The sequence below is a fragment of the Platichthys flesus genome, chromosome 15 (assembly GCF_949316205.1).
Source record: "Platichthys flesus chromosome 15, fPlaFle2.1, whole genome shotgun sequence".
NCBI classification, from domain to species: Eukaryota; Metazoa; Chordata; class Actinopteri; order Pleuronectiformes; family Pleuronectidae; genus Platichthys; species Platichthys flesus.
In genome coordinates, this window is record NC_084959.1 from 2,161,518 (window position 1) to 2,186,155 (window position 24,638).

Below are 24,638 nucleotides of genomic sequence, written 5' to 3' on the forward strand. Positions count from 1 at the left end.
CATCACAAGAAGTACAGAGCATCACAAAGTACAGAGCATCACATAAAGTACAGAGCATCACAGGAAGTGCTGAGCATCACAGGTAGTACTGAGTAATACTGAGCATCACATGAAGTACAGAGCATCACAGAAAGTACTGAGTAATACAGAGCATCACAGAAAACACAGAGCATCGCACAAGTTACAGAGCATCACATGAAGTACAGAGCATCACAGAAAGTACAGAGCATCACAGGAAGTACTGAGTAATACTGAGCATCACATGAAGTACAGAGCATCACAGAAAGTACTGAGTAATACAGAGCATCACAGAAAACACAGAGCATCGCACAAGTTACAGAGCATCACATGAAGTACAGAGCATCACATAAAGTACAGAGCATCACAGGAAGTGCTGAGCATCACAGGTAGTACTGAGTAACACAGAAAATACAGAGCATCGCACAAGGTACAGAGCATCACATGAAGTACAGAGCATCACAGGTAGTACTGAGTAACACAGAAAATACAGAGCATCGCACAAGGTACAGAGCATCACATGAAGTACAGAGCATCACAGGTAGTACTGAGTAACACAGAAAATACAGAGCATCGCACAAGGTACAGAGCATCACATGAAGTACAGAGTATCGCAGAGTATCACAGAAAGTACAGAGCATCACATGAAGTACAGAGCATCACAGGTAGTACTGAGTAACACAGAAAGTACAGCGTACTACATGAAGTACAGAGCATTGCAAAGCAGAACAGAGCACATTATGTACAGGGCATCACAAAGTATCAAAGAAAGTACAGAGTAAGACAGAAGGTAGAGAGTACAGGTGATCCCTGACTAATGAAAACATAATTATGGATATTATATGTTATCCCCTAAACACTGGATCTTATAAAAATACTAACAGAAATACTACATCCCAGTCTCTCTGTGTACTTCCGTCACATTTGAAGGTGCATAAGGATAACTGTGACAGAGGTTGTATATGGTGAGATGTACACTCTCTCTCTCTCTCTCTCTCTCTCTCTCTCTCTCTCTCTCTCTCTCTCTCTCTCTCTCTCTCTCTCTCTCTCTCTTTCTCTCTCTCTCTTTCTCTCTCTGTGTGTGTGTAAACCCAATCTCCTCTGAGGCCCGGGGGTTTCAGAGTGTAGAGGCAGGAAGACAGAGACTGCATTATCCACATCAAAGAGCCAGAGTTATCAGCCATAATCAATGGCTCGCCCATTACACCCGGCAGTCGGCCTCCCACTCCCCCTCTAATCAGATCAATACACTTTATTGGCATGAATGGAGGTATGATATTAATATTGGTAAAGAAAAACAGGGGGAATAATCACGAGAAGGTGGCGACACAGAAAAAGATGGTTCAACATTTCTGTGGTTGAGATTCATGAAATAATCACTTTCTGAAACAGGAGTAGTTTTGAGAAACGTTGACAAACAGCTGATCCCTAAATATATATTCAGACTGTTGATATAAATATGAGTATTTATTTATTTGCATTAAAGCTAAACTCATTGACCTTAAAGCATAACATTATAAATATAATATTATTTTATATTCAGTATATAATTAAATTGTTTTTTCTGTACATGTAGAGGATACACATTTAAGTGAATGTATAATTCATCAGAGATTAAAGATAATTTATATTTATTGTGCAGTTGCAGCCATCAACACAACTAAATTGTGATGCTCACAGAGATTCTGAAAATATTAAGAGAACAGTATACTAATGCAGAAATGTTCAAATATAAAAGTTAATAAATGAATGCAATTAAGGAAATAGATTAAATACAACAATAATTCAAATGAAAACCACATTTTTTCATCCATATTGACCCTCTCCCCCCCCCACAGCCAGGCCTATCGACCCCGCTTTCCCAGTAACCAGGCCCCCTGCCTGGGGTCAGCGACCCACTGAGGCCCCCTGCCTGGCTGTGGGGTCGGGAAGCGAGAGTGTGTGTGTGTGTGTGTGTGTGTGTGTGTGCGTGTGTGTGTGTGTGTGTTTATGTGTGCGTGTGTGTGTGTGTGTGTTTATCTGTGTGTGTGTGGGTCACATCCACACTGGGGCACATGCAGAGGCCGTTGATGAGCCAAAAAAGCTGCAGTTCACACTGATTCAAATCCAGCCTGAGCTGCAGCTGGTGTCTGAACCTCAGCAACAAGAGAACTGAGTAGTGACACAATAATAATTTAACTTTAATGTACTTATTTTTTTTATTATCTGCACAATGAAACAGAACAATGTGAATACAATAATAAAGATACGTTTTAAATGTGCAGGGGAGATTAAAGAAAGCTCTGGAATCTTAAATTTTAATTATCTCTATGTTGCAGTAACATATTAACACATTAGTTCTATCACTGTATATAAGGTATCATCAATTATCATTTAAGGAGAACGGAGAGTTTGAAAACACTGGTTCATCGAAGCCCCGCCCCCCCACAGGCAGCTCACCACAGCTGAAAGACGGCTCCACCACTCAGGCTAACACCACAAGTATTAATGAGAATCCACCATAAACCACTGAGGCAGCGCCACACCAGCAGCACCAGTATCCACCGTGACAGTTCACTTTACATCTCAATGGAAACTCCAACAATCAACAGTATGATCTGCAAAAAACTGTATTTAAAATGTGAAATATCACAAATTGAATTGAATTAGTTTCATGTGCCTCAGGTGTAAACACAGAGCGACTCCGAGCGACTCCGGGTTCCATCTCATCAGCCGGGATGTGTTCAGTTTTCCACCAGTCATCTCCGGCTCTGACTCAGAACACTCCCTCCTCCCTCTCTCTCTTCCTCCCACATCTCTTCCTCCATCTCTCCATCCTGCCAGGAAAGTGTTGACAGCTCTCATCTTTCATCCGTCTGATGTGATTTCGGTTCGTCCGCGTGCATCTGAAACTCTCCATTCACGTTTTATGGGGGGGCGATGAAAGGCCACAGATTGTCTCAGCTGCTCCATGGTGAACGCGTCCTAACTTTTCCCTTTAGGCCACGATTAGGCCACAGTCTCCTGGAGGAAGAGGAACTCATATTTTGCTCAATCATCCAAACTGAAGCATTTCCATGTTTGACTCTTCTCAAGCCTTGAGACACAACACAGGGTTATAACTGAATTCAGCAGCTTTTTATAAAAGATCAGTTCTAAGTGTGTTGATTAGAAAACATCAGAGGAGCAGAGTCTCTTCCTGACCTGCAGAGTAATGAGCCTGATTGGTTTTAATAACTGGTATTACTCACTGGTACATTTAATCTCAAAAAGTGTTTGTGCCATTTAGCTTCAGTCTCTGGACTAAAATAAGTAAAAGAACTTGTTTGACCTATTATTACATTACTTTATTAAGCTCTATGACATTTCTATCTTGGGGTCAACTAGGGAACAAAATAGGCTTGTTCAGTTCATAAAGAGGTTTATTAATACAATAACAAGCAAAAAGGGCCAAAATGTTGGTAATAAAAGTATTGGACAGGTTTTGACCTGATGGTGGCGCTAAAAAAAGAGAAATGATCACCATTCTGTATAATACAATGTCTTGATACGGTGTCAAATTTAACAGCAGTCCATCTGAAAGCCCCTGAGACATTTTACTAATAACCACAAAAGACATAAGACGATTTCAGACATGGCCTACGAGTCAAATCCTTAGGTTTGACTCCAGAGTCTGATTCTCACACCTGCACAACACAGAGGAAGGTTTTCATCACACGTTCTCTAATGAGGATCCACACAGGTGACTAGGAAGAGGCCACAAGCACTGAGACGATCTGGTTTCACCTTAATGGACCAATGGAGCGCGAGTCAGGGAAGAGTTTTGCGAGGAAGTGAAGGTGAACTGAGCGACCTGCGTGGTATAGGTGTGTAATGGAGTTACACTGTAAGAGATACTGGAGCCTGTGAGCTTATAGAAAAACCTCTTCGCTATCGCTCTCTCTCTCTCTCTCTCTCTCTCGTCTCTGGTTTGTCTCACTTAATTGTATCTCCTCATCTCCTGATCCATCCATCAGCCTCTCTCTCTCTCTCTCTCTCTCTCTCTCTCTCTCTCTCTCTCCCTCTCACACACACACACTCTCCTCCTCGTCTCAAATCAAGTCTCTTTGCAACTCATTTTTACTTCCATCATCTCTCTCTCTCTCTCTCTCTCTCTCTCTCTCTCTCTCTGGATGAGTGAGTGAATGAGTGGGTAGGTGAGTGCGGGCGAGCGGGCACATCCACTGATGCACTCCTGGTCATTAATAAAAGTTTTATACACAGTCAGGAAATGCATTTGAGCCCCAGTGGCTGCAGCTCCTGTCAGACACAGGAAATGGGAGCTTGGCCGACAGCCAATCCGGCTATTTCAGGGGTTCGTCCGGAGCCAATCAAACCGGGCCTGGTCGGTTAATGGATCAGTGGCTCTACACCTAAATATCAGCAACAATTAGAGAGTGTGTGTGTGTGTGTGTGTGTGTGTGTGTGTGTGTGTGTGTGTGTGTGTGTGTGTGTGCGTGCAAACCAGCACGACCTGAGCTGTGGTGGAAAGACTCACATCAGTGATAGCTGAATAATTTTGCCTGTTACATACATGTGAAAAGACAAATAACAATTAGTATATAATGCTAACTTTTCTTCAACTTCAAGCAGTGATTTGTCTTTTTTCTTCTGAATCGATACGGTGACACTTTAATTATTGATTGTTTTATTTGTTGTTTTCTGTGGCATTTAAAATCCATTAAGTAAGAAAAGGAATCAAACCAGTAAAAGTCCATCTCGCCCATTTGACTTAAAGTGAGCAGCTGCCTAAGAGGAAATTATTATCTCAGTGATGGTTTATTAAATTAAAAACAACAGTCATAGCGTGTTGATTAAAGCACTTTTAGGTGAAAACATAGATAATAATTTAAAAAGGAAACTTTATCTATAAAGCACTTTTCTAGACAATGTTACAAACACCATGAACCAGACAAGGCAGCTCAGTATCTTAGTGTCTAATGGAAAACTAGAAATTGAGTTATTACCATTTCATAAAGTCAAACACTGTAAACGTCTCTTTGCAGATGATGATGTGATATTTCTGCAGAATTCTGCAAACTGCAAGATCACTTTTAAAACCATTTTCTGAATCTTGTGTCATGTTTTACAATCAACTGGTTGATTCCATTAACATTTGAAGATCTCACTGACGTTATGGATCTCTGAAGTTATTAATATTGACCTTTTCTGTCCGTACTCTGTATTTATTTTGTCAGTATTCATGCACGACCTCTGATCTTGAGAGTATTGCTTCACTATCCCAATGTTACACATGTAAGTGTGTAGATTTTATTCCCGACTTCCTGTCCATCCATCATCTTCCTCTGTCGCACATCATCTTCATCATTCCTCACAGAACATCTGCAGTGAAACATCACCATGATGTCAGCACGGTGCTGGTCCCTCTCCAGCTCCGCCCGGGTCGGAGACGGTTGGTGGTTAAACATCAGAACATCGGCCCCAGAACCCGAACGGAACGCCGGCGGTGACAGTTCGGCACTTTCTCCAGTTCACACCTTTAAAAAGGCGTGGAGCTGAAACCAGCAGAAGTTCTCTGCAGTCGCCGGTCGTGTCACATCGATTCATTAAATCTGTCGTCAGCGCAGTTTTCAAACTAACCTCAGGGCAAATCATGTCAGGAGAAATCTCCCCTCGCTTCCTGTCTGACTGTCCAGCCAAGCACTTCAGATAAAAGCATTCAGTCAAGAGCAAGTGTGTGTCTGTGTGTGTGTGTGTGTGCGTGTGCAGTGTTGCTCTCGTGAGAGACACACTGTAATGTGTTGTGTAAGTTGACACCCATGTGCTTCATGGGTGGGACGCCCACCCGGCCCATCTCTGAGGCGTTGTTACTGCAGCACAATGACACACAACCGGATCATAGAGGCGCACACACACACACACACAAACACACACACACACACACACACAAACCCACACACATACACACACACCCACACACAGGAAGAGTGTGTTCAGAGCGCCGGCAGAAATGAATGACTTTGTCAGCTGTATGCCGTTAACCAGGCCATTTGACATTGATCCCTGCCTGACCCAGAACATCGCTCCATCTCTCTCACACACACACTCACAGACACACACACACAGAAACACACACACACACACACACACACACACACACACACTCACACACACACACACACACATCTCCATTTACTTATTCTAGCTTAATTGTATAAAATAGAGGATTAAATATGACATGAAAACATAACTCAGCATCTCAATTGATTGAAACAGGCAGTGTGTCTCTTTGTGTGTTTCTCCATCAGTTTGTTTCTTTGTGTGTTTCTCCATCAGTGTGTCTCTTTGTGTGTTTCTCCATCAGTTTGTTTCTTTGTGTGTTTCTCCATCAGTGTGTTTCTCTATCAGCAGTTTGTTTCATCTCCGTTCTTTCCCTCAACAGGAAACTCCAGCACCATTAGGGACCATCCGCTCACCTTAATGTGTGTGTGTGTGTGTGGATGTGTGTGTGTGTGTGTGTGTGTGTGTGTGTGTGTGTGTGTGTGTGTGTGTGTGTGTGTGTGTGTGTGTGTGTGTGCACGTTTGTGCACCTAAACCAGTGTCTCGCTCTAGCTGCAAGTTGCTGAGTAAGATCACAGACCAAAAGAGACAAGAGCACACGTGCACAAACACACAAACACACACACACACACACAAACACACACATGCATGAGCATCCTCTCTCACACACACACACAGAGAGACAAAGGAAGGAGGCTCATATTACAGTCGTGCAGCAATATGTTAGTGATGTCACTCGTCCTTATGGAACGAATGAAAGGATGAATGAAAGTCCATCCCCCCCCATCCTTGTGTCTACAGTACAAGAGCTCAGTACAAATACTGTACAAGGTTCAAACTCACACTGATGAGTCACCAATCTTTTACCGTTTCAAATGTTATAACTATAAATATAATGATATGGAACTCGTCACGTTAAAAACATAAAGTCAACGGTGTGACGATTCATCGAGTAAACTGATGACATCACTGTCAGAAAGAATCAGAATCATGTTTATAAACTCATAAGACTCAAAGAACAGTGTCAGTACATCATCTGTCCACAGGTCGTGTTTGCAGAAGCAGCAGGAAAGTAATGTTAATAATACTAATACTTTATTTATTTTAGTGTATTTTAGTATATTATACCGAACTAACTTCACCTCATTTTCACTGGTTCTGCTTTTAGTTTGAAGTTTGGCCAATCAGGTCCATGAATGTAGACTCTGAATAAAGATGGATGACATGACAGCTCCCCAAAAGTGAAGCCAAAACATGTGGATCACCCCCTTGTGGCTGGCTGTGGTATAGGTCATAATCTGTCTTCTCCATGTTAGCGGATGGGACACGGACCGGACTAAAAAGTCAAACAACACCTCAAATATATAATCAATCATTAAAAAGGTGGTTTCTGTAATTTCATGTCGTTCTGTTCAGCCTGAGGTTCAAGTTTCTGATAAATTTAGTTTTTTATTAGTTATTTGATGATAAAAAAATGATGATGACTGACGAGATGATGGCAGCAACTGTATCCAAGATGTTTTGGCTTCTGTTTTTTTAGAACCAGAGGAAGAGGAGATGCATTGTTCATCTCTATGTGAAGTCTGTGCGCAAAGAAAAATGAAAACAGTACTTCAGATTAAATCAGATTAAATCAGATTACTTTACACCAGTAAAACGATAAAACTGTTCTAGTTATTATTTCTAAATGTACTTTCATTTATATAAACATATTCCCACTTCGCTGGTTCTAGATTTCCTGCTCTTGTGCTGGTTTGTGTTTTGTGTGGTGAAACGTTAATAAATAAAAAAATGTATTAAAATAATTAAGATAAATCAGGTTTTAATGTAACGTTGTCTGATACGATCGACAAGGAAGCTGCTGCTCCGTCATGTTCATAAAACAGAACTGAATTGACTTCAATGATGGGAGAGGGAGGGATGAGAGAGGAGTGAGAGAGAGAGAGGAAGAGAGGAGGAGGGGTGAGTGGTGTGTGTGTGTGTGTGTGTGGGTGTGTGTGTGTGTGTCAGCGAGAGAGAGAGTGCATCCAGCTCTCAGTCATTCATCTCTCGGGGAGAGGAGAGGAAACTACAACAGGACGAGAGGAAGATCTTTTACAAAGTTCTGCTTTAAATCTGCGACTGAGGAACTTTAACCTCTGGCTGCAGATCTCCTCTTCATCCTCCTGTCTTTGTCACATCCTGCTGCAAGTGGTTCTCATCCCTCGCCTCTTCTGCTGGGTGAAGATAATTCCACGTCCCTCCCCTGCAGCCGAGGACGTTTTCAGAAGATATTCTCCAAACGCCGGAAGGATCTAAATCAGAGGCATCAGTTTTCAGCCTGGATGGTTCCACAGCTCGGACACAGAGCGTGGAACCTGTCGATGCAGCGTCTTTAAAGAGGACTCTCCAGTTTTTCTTTTCTTTTTTCTTTTGACCTCAGGAGGACGCACTGGGACCGGAGCGCTCCTGGAAGATCTCCGGGAAGAGGAGGAGGAAGAAGAGGAGGAGGAGGAGGAGGGTGCGTCGAGCTGAGAGGGAGCATCCTCCCAGCCTGATCCGTCCTTACACTCCCACACCCTCAGCAGCACATTGCTCCTGTAATCCTGTTAAATATCGAGTATTTCAGCAGAACAAACTGCATTATCACAAAGTAAGATCTAAAAGCAAGACTGTAAAACTCACAGAAGTACAACAAGGACCAGACACATTCATCACAGACGTGTTATAAGTTGTTAAACGGACATTAAAGGTATTTTATAGGAATATTCTACGCACACAGACTCACAAACACACACCAAGGACATCCCGATAAGCCGCTGCAGCATGGATCTCCCACCAGTCAGAGGTAAGCATTAATTCATCCTGTCGCCATCCGATCTGCTGATGAACTATTGATGATTTGTTCAACCTTGAGGGGAAAAAGTTCCATCGGATGAAATGAGAAATTATTCAAAAGGTTTTTTTTTAACCTCTGCAAACAGGTTTTAATACAGAAAAACGGTAAAGCTGCAGGAAATACAGAAACACAACATGATCCTGATGCAGTGGTACAAGTGAATATTTGCACTTTGTAAAATTAGTTTTGTTGGATCTACTTTTTGGCCGAAATGTTACAATAAACTTTTGGTTGGTTTGTAAAACACAGAATTTCTCATAAAGACGTAGAATGAAAATAACACAAACGTGCACAGTTCCCTGTTAGATCCTGTTGAAATGTAGAATTCACTGCTGGGGTAACCTCATGAATCCTGTGCATATGGATGAATAAGTTAAAGATAAGATGTGGAAAGTGATTTCTAAATATCTTTCTATCATCTTTGGATTTAAATGATACGTTCCCGTCTTGTCACAGTTTTCCACCTCTTGTCTTGAGAGCCCGGTGGAGGAACGAGGACCTCGCTTCATGTTTTACCTTTTTTAACTTGGTGGATACACTCCACACAGTTGAGGAATTCTTCCTGAGTTTTTTTTTACCAATATCTGGTCGTGTGTTTGAGCCTCTGGACGGACGAGGGGTTGGACGTGTGTCTGCAGACGTGTTGGTGGACGGACTGATCCGATTACTGTTTTATTAGAAGTGAAGGTGAATTAGTTGAGTTGATCGTCTGCACACAAACGTGCACTTTGTGATTTTCACCTATTTACACAGACAGTTGTGATACTTTAACCTGAATGAATCATTGAGGAGGGAGAACGAGAGTAATGAGTCATTGCCGGGATGTGTGTTAATGTGTGTGTGTGTGTGTGTACATGTGTGTAGCTGGGATGGGGACATGTGGGGTTGGGATTGATCGTCCTCAAGGTCGGATGCAGAATGTCAATACCCATCTCCACCCGGGTGGGACTGGAGGGGCGGGCGGATGAGCAAATGATGGGACGGACTGACGGGAGGCAGGAAGAAAGTGAATGGGACGTGAGGAGCGGTGGCATCAGGGGGAGGGGCCGACCGGGGATGGACAGACTGACGGACGGAAGGGAGGGGACAGCATGTGTGGAGTACTGAGGCGGAAAGATGAACGGATGACGGAGGGATGGAGAGAGGGAGGGGATGAATGGAGGTGGAGAGACAGGAGCTAATGCTTTGACTAATGCACTAAAGAACCACAAAGTTGTGTAGCGTCAGAGGAAAGACTCACAGTAAGAGAATAAGAATGTGATTTCTTTATAAGATAATTCATGGGTTAGTATTTACATCTGATAAAAGCTACAGTGAGAACTTGTTGGTGTTTCCCACTCGAGAGTGAGAAAGCAGAAACATTAAAAAGGTAAATAATTGGCAGGATGAACATCTAGTGAAGCTGAAAGGACAAAACTCAGTGTCTACAGCGCCACCTACCAAAACACATTCAAAATCTAAATCAGAAGAAATATGAGAAGAGGAGTCCCAAGCGTTGGCACTGTAGTTCCTCCAAAGGCCACTAGGTGTCTCATCTTGCACTGTATTGATTATTGACTGAATAGTTTGATCGTAAGAAAGTTATTTGTTATTTATCGTTATGTTTTAGAGGAATGAACATTTTGTACATTTGGGTAGGTTCATAAATAACAATAATCTCTCAGTTATGATTTAAAGGTGGTTTTATAATAAGTTATAACAAACGTATTCTGCGTTCATCTCCTCAGTATTTGTGGCAGGTCCTAACTGTAGCCCCGCCCCCATTTTGGTTTCAGAATGGAATGCTTCCAGACGCCATGTTTACGTTTCTCGTTCTTGACAACACAGATTTGTCACATATTGACATTTTAAGCCTCTTCTGGACGATGTTGATCTAAAAATCTCAAACTACATTTTTAAATGCTAAAGGACCAACGGAAACATCTGCACCGAGTCAACCAACTGCTTCACAGGAGGAATCGATATTCTATTAAATATGAAAAAAAAAAAAAACTGATGTTAAGCAACAGAATCAAAAAGAGCTGAATGTAAAAACAAAATGAACCTTGGTCAAATGACACCTGACGAACAAGTGGGAAGGAAAATCATGTTGATCTCAGGTTTCAGTGACTCACATCACTCCGCCTGCTGCCGGACTCGGATCAGGTGAGAAACATCGGAAAAGAACAACTGAGGATTTATTGTTCTTGCACAATAACTGAAAATTTAATTAAACAAAAAAAAACATTACATTTCTGACTTCAACAGAGATTTAAACATAAAACCAAGTTTCAAGAGCTTAACATTAAACTTGTGCTATGTTCTCTAGTTGCCATGTGCAGATATTGTAAGCATAATAAAGAAGAAATTTAAAAGTAATAAAGTTAAGACTTTATAAATGGATTACAGCAGCAAAGATGAAGACAGTAAAGTAATTAACAATAGGGAATACAAAGATAGGAACAGAAATATTAATTATTTTAATGGAATAGAAATGATGTAGAAAGTGTAAACAGAATACAGTGACTTGGATTAAACATTATCCATGAATTGCACAGTTGTGTTAGTTTAAAATGTGAAGCTACACTTTCACAGAACTAATAAACTAAAAGAGTTTAAAGTCCATGTTTCTGCTCGAAGCTTCCAAACATCACAACGCTCCTTCTTCTTCTGCATGTTTTCCAGCTTCCTCTCCCTTCATGAGGCTCCTTCATACTGAGAATCATTTCCAGTGTCCCCATCCCTCACTCATTCACTCCCCCGTTTCCTCCCCCTGTTCTCCCCCCCCGGGCCTGGACTTGCTGGTCTGCAGTGTCTATTTCAGTCTTTCCGTTGGGGTCAGATTCGGCACATCCGGTATCTCATCCAGTTTATTGTCATTCAATCCTGCTGTGCTCCCGGAGGGCACGGGGAGGAAGGCCCCTGGGTCTTAGTGCCCGACGGGCCCCGCTCACGCTCGACTGTAAGCAGCTGGTCCGACCTCGTGCAGCTGCTGATTCATTCTCTTTTTCTTTGACTTGATTGGATTTTATTGATTTCATGAGCCGTGTTTTTAAAGAGCTTAATGTGACACACGTAATAGTCCATTACTTCAGTTGCTCTTGGCATTAGAAAGTGATGGACTCATGCAGCTTCCTACTACTCCAGTGTTTCCACCGACTCTAATGCACTCGGATAATGGACGAATCTGCAAAACTCCCAGTTACATTCAAAGGGAGATTTCACACCCACTGATTGTTTGTTGATAAACTCACGGACAGTCTGTAGTCATTTGAAAGAAACTGTGGCCGATAGGAAGCTGCACATTCGGTCAAAGATGTAGAAACATCATGGTTGTGTCTTGTCATTTTAAAATAAGTACAAATACAAATCATTCTGGTTTTAGTTGGCTTATTCATTTGATTCTGCATGTTGATCTTATTGTTAAATTACCTTCCAACAAGTAAGAACTTAGGTTTGATAACATGAGAAGGACGAGATCTTGGCCTGGTTTCATCGACTTTGGAACTACCCTCCCTGGTTGTTGTTCTTGACTTTGTGTGAGTGGCTGAAGACTCTAAGATCTATATAACACAACAAGATCTAAAATGGAAGGTGTTATCATCACCCATCGTTACCTACAACATCCGTGTCTGTACGAGTTTGCAGAAATGTTTTCATGAATCTTTGGAGGAGAATGATTCCAACTTTAAAACAACCACAACATGTGGTACCAGGTAAATCCTCCTCATTACAACTAATAAAACGAAAGAAGAATAAATAGGACGTGTAGGCCGTGTCTCCCTCTGAGGTCGGGAGTGGCCTGAAGTTGTTGGAAGCCAATTTGTAACTTGTCAGGCCCAAAACTTTAGGAGTGATTCATTAACTACAACGGCCACTGCTGACGAGCTGCAGCGTTTTCTTCATGTTCTCCTCAAAGAACATGTTTTACTTTGTGGAGAGAAAGGAGCAGAAATACGTCACGGGACAGGATGGAAAAGTTTGGGGGGGTGAAGGACGGGACGGCAGTGAAAGCAGAGAGCGAAGGGAGGTGGTGAAGGTGCTATGAAGGGAGGAGGAGAGAGGAGGTGAGAGGATGAGGGGAGAAACGAGAGGAGGAGAGGAAGACAGGAACGAAGAGGAGCGGCGAGGGCAACCCCTCCTCATTCCGAGGCGAAGGGTCACTGCAGTCGGTTTTAAAATAGCCTGAAACCATGATGTCATCAGTGAGAGATGCGGCGACGCTCCGTCCATTAAAGTCCATCGAGCGTCGGCAGCTCGAGACCCATCGGAAGTCAGGGAGTCGACATCAGCAAGGATCAGAAGATTCTCTGATCAGGGAGTTTTTAACCAAACCAGCAGATTCTTCTTCTCTTAGACGACTTTTTAAATTCTCTCTTAAAAATATATCTATTTAACAGGACATTGAAATAACAAGAACATTTAAAACATGTCTCACAATCCTCTTCTACAATTATCGTCTTCTTCCTTAAATGATTTGTATTCAATGAAGGTAGTTGAGAATGAACCTATTGATTGTAGCTACTATACAACTTTTAAAGCTGGTGTTCTATCGTAATGCATTTCCAGACAAACATAATATAACATAATCACACTGGTAAATTATTTGTTGAGGACTATTTTCCAGGGATTAACTTTCGTCTGAAAACATTTGAGGTAAAGTGACAACACAGAAAATGTAACACAGGTCAAGTTGTTTCACTCAATTTCAAGCTGATGGCGAGAAGTTTGCAAACGATGAAAGTTAAATAAAAGATGCAGAAATCGTTCTTCTGCTATTTTCTGAAAATCCCTTTTTTTTTTGAGTAAACTTTCTAACAAGCTCTCTGCAGAGGACACAAAAAGAACAGGACAGTTGTTTCTCAACGCTGTTCTATCACAAATCTAGAAGAAGGTATTGTTCCCTATAACCACACACACATCGGATGAAGACAAAGTTTGTCTACAATTAGAGGAAAAACCAGGAAACTCTTAAATCCACGAGGGGAATGAGATTAAAACTAAATTTTATAGATGTGCCATATTTCTGAGAAAGTGACTCAAAGTGAGAGCGTTGATTGGGCGGCAAACACAAAGCGTATAGAGAGTGTAGAAAAGAGCGATGGATCAGGAGTGTGTGTTTGTGTGTGTGTGTGTGTGTGTGTGTGTGTGTGTGTGTGTGTGCAGTCATAACTGATACTCCCACAGCACAGAGGTCCATCCTCAGGTTACCTCTGATGCTCTCTTGAAACACCAGCTCCCACCGACTGTTATTCTTTCACTTTGGTTCCTTCCTCTCACATCCATCTTCACGTTTCCACATCTAAGACCTTCCGTAGCTTAAGAGAAACAACAATTAAGACACTTGAGTTTCTCTCGTTTCCTGTTTTTCCAGCACAGGGAGGACAGTGTGAAGCTGTTTTCACTGGTTGGAGGAACAGGGAGAGATGGAGAGAGGACGGCTGCCTCTCCTCTTCCCTCCTCTCTCCTCGGAGCCAGATGGATTATCTACTAAATAAAACACTCACTGTGCTGACGGCCATGATAGTTCAGTGTTTGCCATAAACCTGCGTCAACTTTCCCCTGAAAAACCATCATGATCGATCAGAAAAGCATCTGATCCAACTAGAAAACACACTTTAGATTATAGTGGCTCGTAGGATAATCAGATTTGACAGAAGATTTCCATATTCCAGTTATTTTCACATGTTCCCGTACTGAACATTACATCTCAGCCACCATAAAAAGAAAATTTCTTTATTTTAGTTTGTGGGATATTTGCTTGACCAAGGTCAACAGTTAAAAGAGATTCAATTAACAATCAGCACAAACTCAGAGCAGGAGAAAATTATTCTAATTGTAAATACAAGAAAAATTCAATTGTGTGTTTTGCAGATATTCAGACTCAAGCTCCTCTACGCTTTTCCACCCAAGTCGCCGTTGTGTCCTAACTTTGTCGACATGACTTGCAGTATTTGTGTCACAGTCATTGGTGGTGGTGGTGGTGGTGGTAGGGGGGGGGGGGGGTAGCTGGCTGGAGTTTGCTAGACCAGTAAGTAAAAATGAGGTCATGGAAATGGACGGCAGGCCTCTTCCCTTTAACAATTAGATGGGCTGATAGGCGGCCGAGTACGAGCGAGCCTGTGGCCACCGCGCTCCCTGATGAGATTAGTCACCGGGACTTCTCCTCTCTCCTCAGGACTAATTTGAAAATGCATCCTCGTCTATAACCAACCTGGAGCTTCTTATCTGCTGTCTTATGGCTGGAAGGAGTGAGGGGGGGGGGGGGGGGGGGGGGGGGGGCAGAGACACATCCAGAGAGTAACTATTTAGAAATGGGCGTGGCAAAATAACTGACTAGTGCCCTCTAATGTACAAAATTAGGTAGAGACATGTGTCTTTAAATTACAAACAAAAAGTCTCGGATTGATATGCTAGACAAAACAGGAAGCCCGCCATTTTGGCTTTAGTGCCCATTTTGGCCGAAATTGTCCCAGGGCTTTTATAAGATCAACTTCATATTGAGATGAATTATATTTCAACAAGATGGATATATAAACTACCTCGGTAAATTTAATTTCATAATGTGGTGTGACCGTGAAATGACGGAGAATCTTGATGATTCGCCAAGAAAGAGGGATTTATTATAACTCCATTGTGCGTTGTCCTATCACCACCAAACTTCTGTCTCATGATCAGAGTCCAAGCCTGAGCAGCTCCAACTGTCAATTTTTCCTCAGTGTCATAGCGCCACCAACAGATTCACCAATGCGAGAGGAAGTACTTTGTAAATCAACTCTGGGACTGGTCGGACACTTGACACTTTCTTCGGGGTCGACAGAGTCAGAGTTTCTGTTTTCATCTCCGTTTTATTTTTCTGCTGAGTCACTGCGTGTCATGACAAGTATCATGTTCATCTGAATTTGTTCAATCCAAAACAAAACAAGGTTCCAGATCAATAACTTGAATAACCTGCAATTATCAGCAGTAACCTTAAAAGAGTGAACTGAGTGAACTTATCTTGAATCAGTGCATGACATCATTAAGGTTAACATTCTCATTTAGGCGTGAGCATCCTCTTCACAACCCAATGATCTGGTTCAGCTTGTTCAACACATATGGCTGCAAACACACTTTGTTGAGATTTGTGTATCGTCCTTCAGCTTCTGTTCTCTGCAACCAACCATCACTCAGATGTCACACATGTCCTGGAGATCTTTAGTGGTTTTCATGCACATTGCAGCTGAACAGTACGAAGTGGACTATAAATGTCGGGGCTTGGACGACACCACACGAGCAGAATGGAGGCGTGTCGAGTTCTTTCACGTCTGAAGAAGGGTTAGGGTGCAGCACTGTTTACCCCTGAGACTCCAGAAGTGTTTTGTGGACTCAAACACTTCACCCCCCGCCCCTCCATCGGCATTGTGGTGCAGTCAACAATGAGGGAACTTTCATTTTTAAACTCCTAATTTCTTATGAAAGAAATTAGGAGGAAGAACCTTAATAATCACATATTCACTTAGGAGAGGGTCAGCCTCGTCCTGAGTAATCAATCTGTTCTTGAAGCTCTGCTTAGATGTCGACCGTAAAAAGGAAAAAGATCAGAAAAACAATCCAGACATTTGGTGCATTAACAATGTTTTTGAAATGAGTCACATGGATGTGAAGTCAGACTTCTTTACTTTCCTCCTTTATCTAATCTCATGATCGGAGCTGCTTTAAATGCATTTCCATTTGGCCTCATTACTCCCTGAGAAGACCGGCCCCATGTGAGGAGTGAGCCAGCTATCTCTCCCCTTGGCCACTTGGCAAGACTGCAGTTCCTTTGTGAGTGTGTGTGTGTGTGTGTGTGTGTGTCCAATACTGTCTCTATCATGCACACACACACACACACACAACATGTTTTCCGGCCAATGTGGACAACAAACATCAAGCAATCATTTGTTTTTCTCAGAGTTTTCTCTTTCATTCAAGGCTCAAAGCTGAAATCTGGACAAAGAATCAAATCAGCTGGATTTGGACTTTTCTTTCATTTCGTTCAGTTTTGACCTCATGTTTTTACTGAGAAGTACATTTATATTGAGCTCGTAAACATCTAGCTGCAGTCATGAAACAAGGTGAATGGATGAAAAATCTCATCTTTATCACTCGCAGGAGTCAGACAACCGAATTTGGCCAAAAGGCAGGAAGCCTGGCTGGACCACATTCAGTGTGAAAGACCAGTGTGTCCCTTCACCCACTTTACTACAAAATGTTTCCTCTTCAGCAGACACTCTTGTTTTCAGCCTTCAGGTTTTAAGATGCCGTGTCTGCAAGTTTTAACTTTCAGTATTAGTTCTCAAAATACTCTCCAACAGCTCAACACTTGGTGGAAAGTGGATCCAAAGAAAACCAGTAGATTTATAACTTTTTTAAAAGCAGATACTGGTGCATGGCCACAGGAGAAACTTCTTGTAAAACATCTCTGCACTTGCTTCAGTCTTTAGCTGTGGTTGAAGCCACAAACCAAAACTCTGTGTAGCTCACTTTATATTTATCTACTGGTTTTCTGAAAAAAGAAAAGCCAGACTTTTGTGAATGGGAACGATCCATCTACTCAAGCAGTCTGGTGAAACCTTGCAGGTAAATTGAAGACACCTTCAAACAGGAGACGTGTCTGTTGATTCATGAATAAACTCAGAATCAAACCTACGAACTTCTCCACATCATCTCCTACTGCATGGTGGCGTCACACTCTGTCTGCAGGTGGGTTTCCTCTGCGGCCGCTGCAGCTGTGTTCAACAGATGCTAAATTACAGTGTGCATCTCATGGTCGTATCTCTCCGGCTCTGGCAGGCTAATAATAGCCGTTAGCTTGAGCAGTGGAGAACCTCACTGTCACGGTGACATGGCTGAGGGTTGTGCAGGAGCTGTGCTGCCAAATATCCATCTTTGATCAAGTGCTGCTTAAATTAATACATAGGTTACTGCTGAATGGAAAGCAGTGACCCATTCAATTAATGGCACATGTGAGTATACCGACTAGAGGAAATGTTCGCTGGGATCAATTTCTCCTGTTCGGAGAATATCCTGCTCTTCTGTGTTTCAAGGTGTCGTCAATTGTGTTGAAGCTGTAGAATCTAAGAATGTATATATGTGATTATTTACATATTTAGGTTGATAATTCTAATAAGTGTTGTGTCTTGAAAAGGTTCACAAGCTGCAGCTCCTCTTTTCAGCCTCTGTCTAAAACTGACTCTTAAAGATAATTCTTATATCCCCTCAAAAAACCTATGAAGACACTGGAGAAAATAACAGTGAAAATAACTTTGTTAAGTGAGTTATCATCACTGACGTCTGCCACTTCCCTCCTCTGTGTTTGCAGGTTTATCTGATGTGCCGTGAGTGTTGGGAGCACCGTGCCCCAGCCCCGGCCTGCAGCCCTGGTGCCACCCGGCCCGGCTCAGGCTCACCAGGAGGGACCCTGCTCATTCCTTCAGGATGGAGCTGGACGGGCTGGACCTCCAGCAGGTCCCAGTGCTGTCGCTCGACCAGATTCGTGCCATCCGGGCCAACAATGACTATGTGGAGAGGCCCGTGGCTCTGGAACCGGCTACCCAGACCGGATTTTTTTATGCCCATGAAGACCGTTACCCTCATGGAGTATACACACATCACCCCCAGCACTCCTTCCACTCTGCCCTCCCCCGCAGCCAAAGTCAGCAGCAGCACGCTCACCTGTCCCACCTGAGCCGTTCCAGTACCATAAGCTCCTCCATTTCTCGGACCAGTGCCACGTCAGACCAGCGGCTACTGGCAGGTTTGACGCCGTCTCACTCTGGGTTAGGCTCAGTTGTTCGTTCTCAACCCAAAGGAGAACTCAAACCCGATACTTCTTTTGGTAAAGGTCTAACGGAGGACGATGTCGAGCTCGGCCTTCATCAGTTCATCTGCGAGCGCTGTGGTCGCTGCAAGTGCCAAGAGTGCTGCGCCCCCCGCCGCCTGCCTTCCTGCTGGGCCTGTGGACAGCGCTGCCTGTGCTCTGCTGAGAGCGCTGTGGAGTATGTCACTTGCTTGTGTTGCGTTAAAGGCTTGTTCTACCACTGCTCCACCCAGGATGATGAGGATAACTGCGCTGACCGGCCCTGCTCTTGTACGGCAGCCCATGCCTGTGCCCGCTGGGGCACAATGGGGCTGCTGACGCTCTGCCTTCCCTGCCTCTGCTGCTATTACCCCGCCAGGCTGTGCCTTGCCCTGTGCCAGTGTGCCCACGACCGGGCCACGCGCCCCGGCTGCAGGTGCAGCAACACCAACACTGTGTGCCGCAAGATTTCTGCCTCTAACCCCAACTCTGGTCACCCCTCGCTCCGCAGCAAAGCACTGGAGAAGCCATTATGACAGGCTTGGATGGGGACCAGGTAAATCCGCTTCTCCTCAGCCGTGGCCAAAGCAACGCTGTCGCCAATCAACAATGCCACAGCTGACATTGTGACGACAATGCCATTGTGACCTACCTACCTAGATATGACAAGCCAACTAACCAATCAACCGTGAAGTGTTGTTCACCTAATGTACCTTGAATTTACTTATTCTCCACCTCAGGAGGGACCAAAGCTTTACTGTGCCTGTTCATATTGGAGACTTCAAGCCGAAACACTAGAACTCGCCCTGGAGTAGGAAGCTGTCGTGCTTTGCTGCACCGCCCGTCAACCTGAACCGGGGCTTCCAGACAGAAATCACCTCTCTCTGCATTCTGTGGCGTAATGCAAACGTCTTCAGATCTTTTTATTTAATGTTGCACCTCTGTCCTGCTCACCCTTTGCAAAGACAGCGCACAGAGACAAGTGAGGCAACAAGTCAGGATGGAGAGATGCCGGGGATGGTGGGTACGTCTATGGCGACAGTTTCTGTCCTCTTGAATCGGGACAAGCGTTAGACACGGAGACATTCCGACGACTCCACGAAGGCTGAAGTCCAATGAAGGAAGACACCGATGTGGTGCTGCAGAGAAAGTCTGTCTGGGACTCTGAGCAAAGCACCGAGGTATGAAGTGGGAACAAAGACACTTGCAACAACAGTCTGACACCAAAAAGGGACCATGCACTGTACGGACTGTGTGAACGTCAATGCTGTTAAGCTCATTTGTAAAGGAAGCACTGTGAGGTAGATGGACACGTTTTCCTCAAAAGCCAAGGAGCTGAATGGGGATTATTTAACTGAAGGGAGGGTGCATCCATTGTGACGAGGCAGCGTGTGTGTGTGTGTGTCTATGTGTGTGTCCTCCTCCTGTACAACAAGCTGTGTATTGTAGAGCCTGTGTGTATGTTGTGTTGTCAGCAGAAGAAGCCTCCCTTGTTGTATTTTTAGCAGTGTTGCTTCAGTGGAGCTCTCGGGGTCTGGTTGGGTTTCCTCCTGAAGTCAGCCTGTCGCCATCTGCCTCCTCTGACCGACCTCCTGCGCAGCCCCCCCCTCCCCATCTCCATCCCTCTCTCCTCCTCTTCCTCCAGCCCACCTAATCTTCTCCCCTGTTATCCTCCCATTGTCAAATCAAACTCCCCATCTCACTCCCGTTCAGGCCCATTAGCATCTTCGTCTGGACTCAAGGTGGAAAAACATCGGTTTTAGTTTCTCAATTCACGTTAACACCGACTGAACCGTCATGGAGGCACATTGCACCGATGTTTTCAGGGTCAGAAACTCAAAATTAGATTTGACTAAACACATTAAGCAGAGAAGGTAACCTGATGTTTTGGAGAACTGAGATTCCGAGTTAAGCCGACCGACTCGAGGCGTATTATTCCCACTCAGCCACTATTTCCCCTCCTGCTCCGTCCGTCTCTCCTCTTACGCTCAGAGGGCTAAAAGCCTCCAGCTCCTGGTCCACCGAGAGTTGATCAAACAGGCAATTAGCTCCGTGATAGCTCTTAATGGGCCGCAGAAGAATGGAGCATGTGGGAGGGAGGGAAGACAGGAAGGAGCGGGGCGGTGGTGTTTGGCAGATGGGGAGAGAGAGGGATGCTGGGAGGAGGAGGAGAGACGAGAAGTCGGATGAAAGGAGAGAGACGGAGTCGACACCGCTGGGAAGTCCGATGGAGAACGAGCGTGTTTGACAAAATGAGGAATGTGTGTGTGTGTGACGACCGTCAGAACTTCAGGTGAACGGTAAAGTGCAACATTAGCACTTTGCCAGGAAGAAGGGCTTCAAAGGTGTTATAACACACACACACACAACACACACACACAGACACGGACACAGACACACACAGCGTCAGGCGGATGCATGTGCGTGTATGTATGTGTGTGTGGATTTGGATGCATGTGGGCTTCTCTGTTTGTGTGCACGTGTGACAGGATGAGTCACACAAGCACAGACACAGACACACACTGACCTGATTTGTTAAAAGTTACTTTGCTATATTTTTATATGTAAATATGGGCTATTAACTGTATAACTATTTTTATTCTGCTTTCCTTTGTTCCCATGAGATTGATATTATTACGGCTGTTTTCCATTAGCGTGAATATTTACTTATTTACCGTCAACTCGCGACCAATTCAGGAACTTTTGGGGCAACTCAGAAAACTTTGAACAAGGACTTAGGAGAAAAGCCATGACCACGTCCCTTACTGTACAGACACTCGGTGTCATCACCTGGTTTAAACACGTTAGACCAAATATTTGTTTTTATCATGTTTTTACGACCCATCAAACTCATCATGGAAATGAAAATTACTTTAAAGTTAGTCCTGTCCCAGATTCCAATATGGAGGGGGCGGGTGTCAGACCTATACAGAGATCTGGGGGTGTTTTAAAAGTACAATCATTGGACGAAGATTATAAATGATGCATAAGTCAAACTCCACCAACTGATCAAAAGTTTGTGATTAATTATGTCAAAGCGGAAACAGTTTTATTATTTTAAATCAAGCATTATAACATTTTATTTCTTTATGTTGCTGCTCTTTGGTTTCACGATGTGTAAATGTTGCCCCAAATGTTTCTGTGCTCATCACTGGTTTCACGATGAAGGATACGCTCAACTCTATTTTCATTTTGTTTTATTATCGTTGCAACTTTAATCCACTTTGACTCTTACCTGTGACTTTATAGTCATCATTACTAATAAGAAGTATTGCCAATCCAAAATCCGTATCTATGAAATTGAGGATGATTCACCCGGCCCGCCCACAGTGATGCAGACGAGTGTGAAAACTTTCTCTCAGCTTATCATCCGCACGTCCAAATTTTTCAAAACACCACAACAAAGTGTTTTTTTTTTTTATACAAATGGAGAAACTGAGCTTTTTAAAGAAGATGCTGATGTTGCCCGTCAAGGTCATGTACGATAACTCGCTGGCACATTCTATACTGCATGCACGCTCTGTGAATGACAACGCTTCAAAAACAGCAGGAAACCAATGGCGGCCGTGAGCAGAACAACAGATCATCATCTGCATATAACTTTAATATGTTTTAATTATTGTGGTGTTTAAAAGACAACGACGTGGAGAAGAAGGTTTTTTATACTTAACATGACTAACAACATGACTGTGGGCGTGGTCTCTGATTGGCTCCTCCCAGACGTCTCCTCTTCGTTGATTGGATGGCTTCGGGTCGGATCTTGGTGCTCGGGGGGGCGGGGGTAACATGAGGAACATTACCAACCCGGGTCGAAGACGTTGCACATTTTTTAAACCGGTTTATCTGTTTTCAGAGCGACTTTAAATAAACGCTGAGAGTCGCAGCTTGATCGTAAACACGTTAGTATGTAATGTTTTCTACGTGCTGCAGATACGCAGAGTGACTCGTGCAATGCATTGTGGGGCACATGTCAAACAAACTTCCAACGACTCCCATGTTTCATTCATCTTCTAAAGAGTTTTTTTCAGTTTTACGTTTAACCAAATTGTTTAAATATCTTATATTCTCATAATTTGTTTTATTTAATATTAACGAATGAAGCACAAGCAAATGTGTTTTTGCTGAAATGCGAGTTGAACTGCAAAACAAAACATCAACATTCATTTAAGAAACAAACTCATCTTAAAAAGATTTAAGGGGGAAATGATGACTTGTTACTACTAGATCTGTAATTTAAGGGGTTGTTTTGAGGACTTTTGTCAAAATTCAAGATATTACCCGTGGCAGTGATAGAGGGGGGTGCAACTTCCACACCTCACTTTTACACATAAATCACTCCGATATGTAAATTTTCTAAATTCCCCAGATGTTCCCAGCGTTGCTCAGGAACCCGTCCGGTGCTGTAACACCTCACGTCTCCTCTCGTGTCTTAGCGTCGCTTTTGGTACAAATTGGCATCGTGTCTGTCATCAGAGAATTTAAGGAGAGTATATGGAACAAATATATATAGAAAAAAATAACTATCTAAAATGAATATATTATATATGGAACAATATGCATTTCACACTTTCTGTTTCATCGCTGATATTTGCTTCGTTGATATTTATTTGAACGGTTACAACAATGGCGGGGAACACGAATCATGGAGGAGGAGGACGTGGACGAGTGGAGTATTTATTTTACAGTGGTCGGAGGAAATGAAGAGTGCCGACCTCGTTGTTGTTGTTGTTGTTTGTCTTTTGGTTTTGTTTCCTCCTCTCAGTGTGGAGCGGCTGCTGCTGCCCTCCTGGCTAAAGACCAACCAATAAAAAGGAATTTCCAAACGGAGCAAACTGTGTGCCCTGTGAGTTAATAAGTGATTCAACGTGACGCTGATCTTCACCCATAAATAAACTCACTTCTGTGTTCACTTCTCAATAAGACATATGTTGTTTAAACACATTTATTAAATAACAGAAAGCTCAGCAGACTCAAAACACTTTTTAAATAAAGTTAGAGGCTGTGGTGCCTTCTAGAACATTCTCTATTTAGATTAAATACTCTAATAAATGTGATAACACCCATGTAGACTTACGACTTCTATATCAAAACTGCTGCTGGGATAAAGGTTGAATATCAACATCAAGAGTACTTACTTACATAACTTTCTCAAATATTTAGCTTTATCAGAAACCTCCAATCTTACCTTTCAATTTCAACTCGTAGTAAATGACAACAAGACATAATTATCTTAGAAAAACTCTTATGTACGTTACAAAACTTTACCAGGAATTGAATCTAACGTTCGGCAGCAGTTTGTCCTCTGGACACAGAAAAAACAAGAAAGCCAGCTCTTCAAATCAAAATCCAATCTGCATGTTATCTCGAGATTAACTCAATCGAATGCCCTCCACCTTCTTCCCTTATTAATCTAAATAAATTATGAATACAAACCTTATATTTGCATCATAACTTCAATTATTTTAACTAATGTTAAAACCAGCCATACTGAAATATGCAGAATCGGATGTGTTCTGATTAGTTTGGAGCCAAACCTGAGTAAACATTTGATAAACTCTAAATAAATTATCGTGGCACTTTCCATTAGGTTGAGTGAGTTGAAAGGTGTTTTCAACGGGTCCTGGAAATTGTAGATTGAAGATTAGAGCCCGATCAAATTCCCAGAAACAAACAGGCCAAATAATTGAAGTAATGGAGCATTAGTGTAATATGAAATATAGAAGCCACTGCTCCATCCCATTTTTACCTAAAGGAAATAACGGTAATGCACCAAGAATATTAAACAAAACTCAAAACTTGTTAATGTCGACATTTTTTGTCGTTTTAATCAAAGAACCAGATATTTTCTGTCTGTTGATTCTTGAGCTGAAGATTCAAACCTTTAACGTCTCAGTGACCAGACGC

At 42.9% G+C, this 24,638-nt stretch overlaps 1 protein-coding gene across 1 annotated transcript; it reads left to right on the top strand.

Moving 5' to 3' along the window:
- The first annotated feature begins 8,124 nt into the window (after nucleotides 1-8,124).
- On the top strand, nucleotides 8,125-23,566 carry LOC133970079 (protein sprouty homolog 3). Its single transcript, XM_062406899.1, has 2 exons — nucleotides 8,125-8,884; nucleotides 18,258-23,566. The coding sequence occupies exon 2, from the start codon at nucleotides 18,374-18,376 to the stop codon at nucleotides 19,268-19,270; it is 897 nt and encodes a 298-aa protein (XP_062262883.1). The 5' UTR covers nucleotides 8,125-8,884; nucleotides 18,258-18,373; the 3' UTR covers nucleotides 19,271-23,566.
- Nucleotides 23,567-24,638: the final 1,072 nt, after the last annotated feature.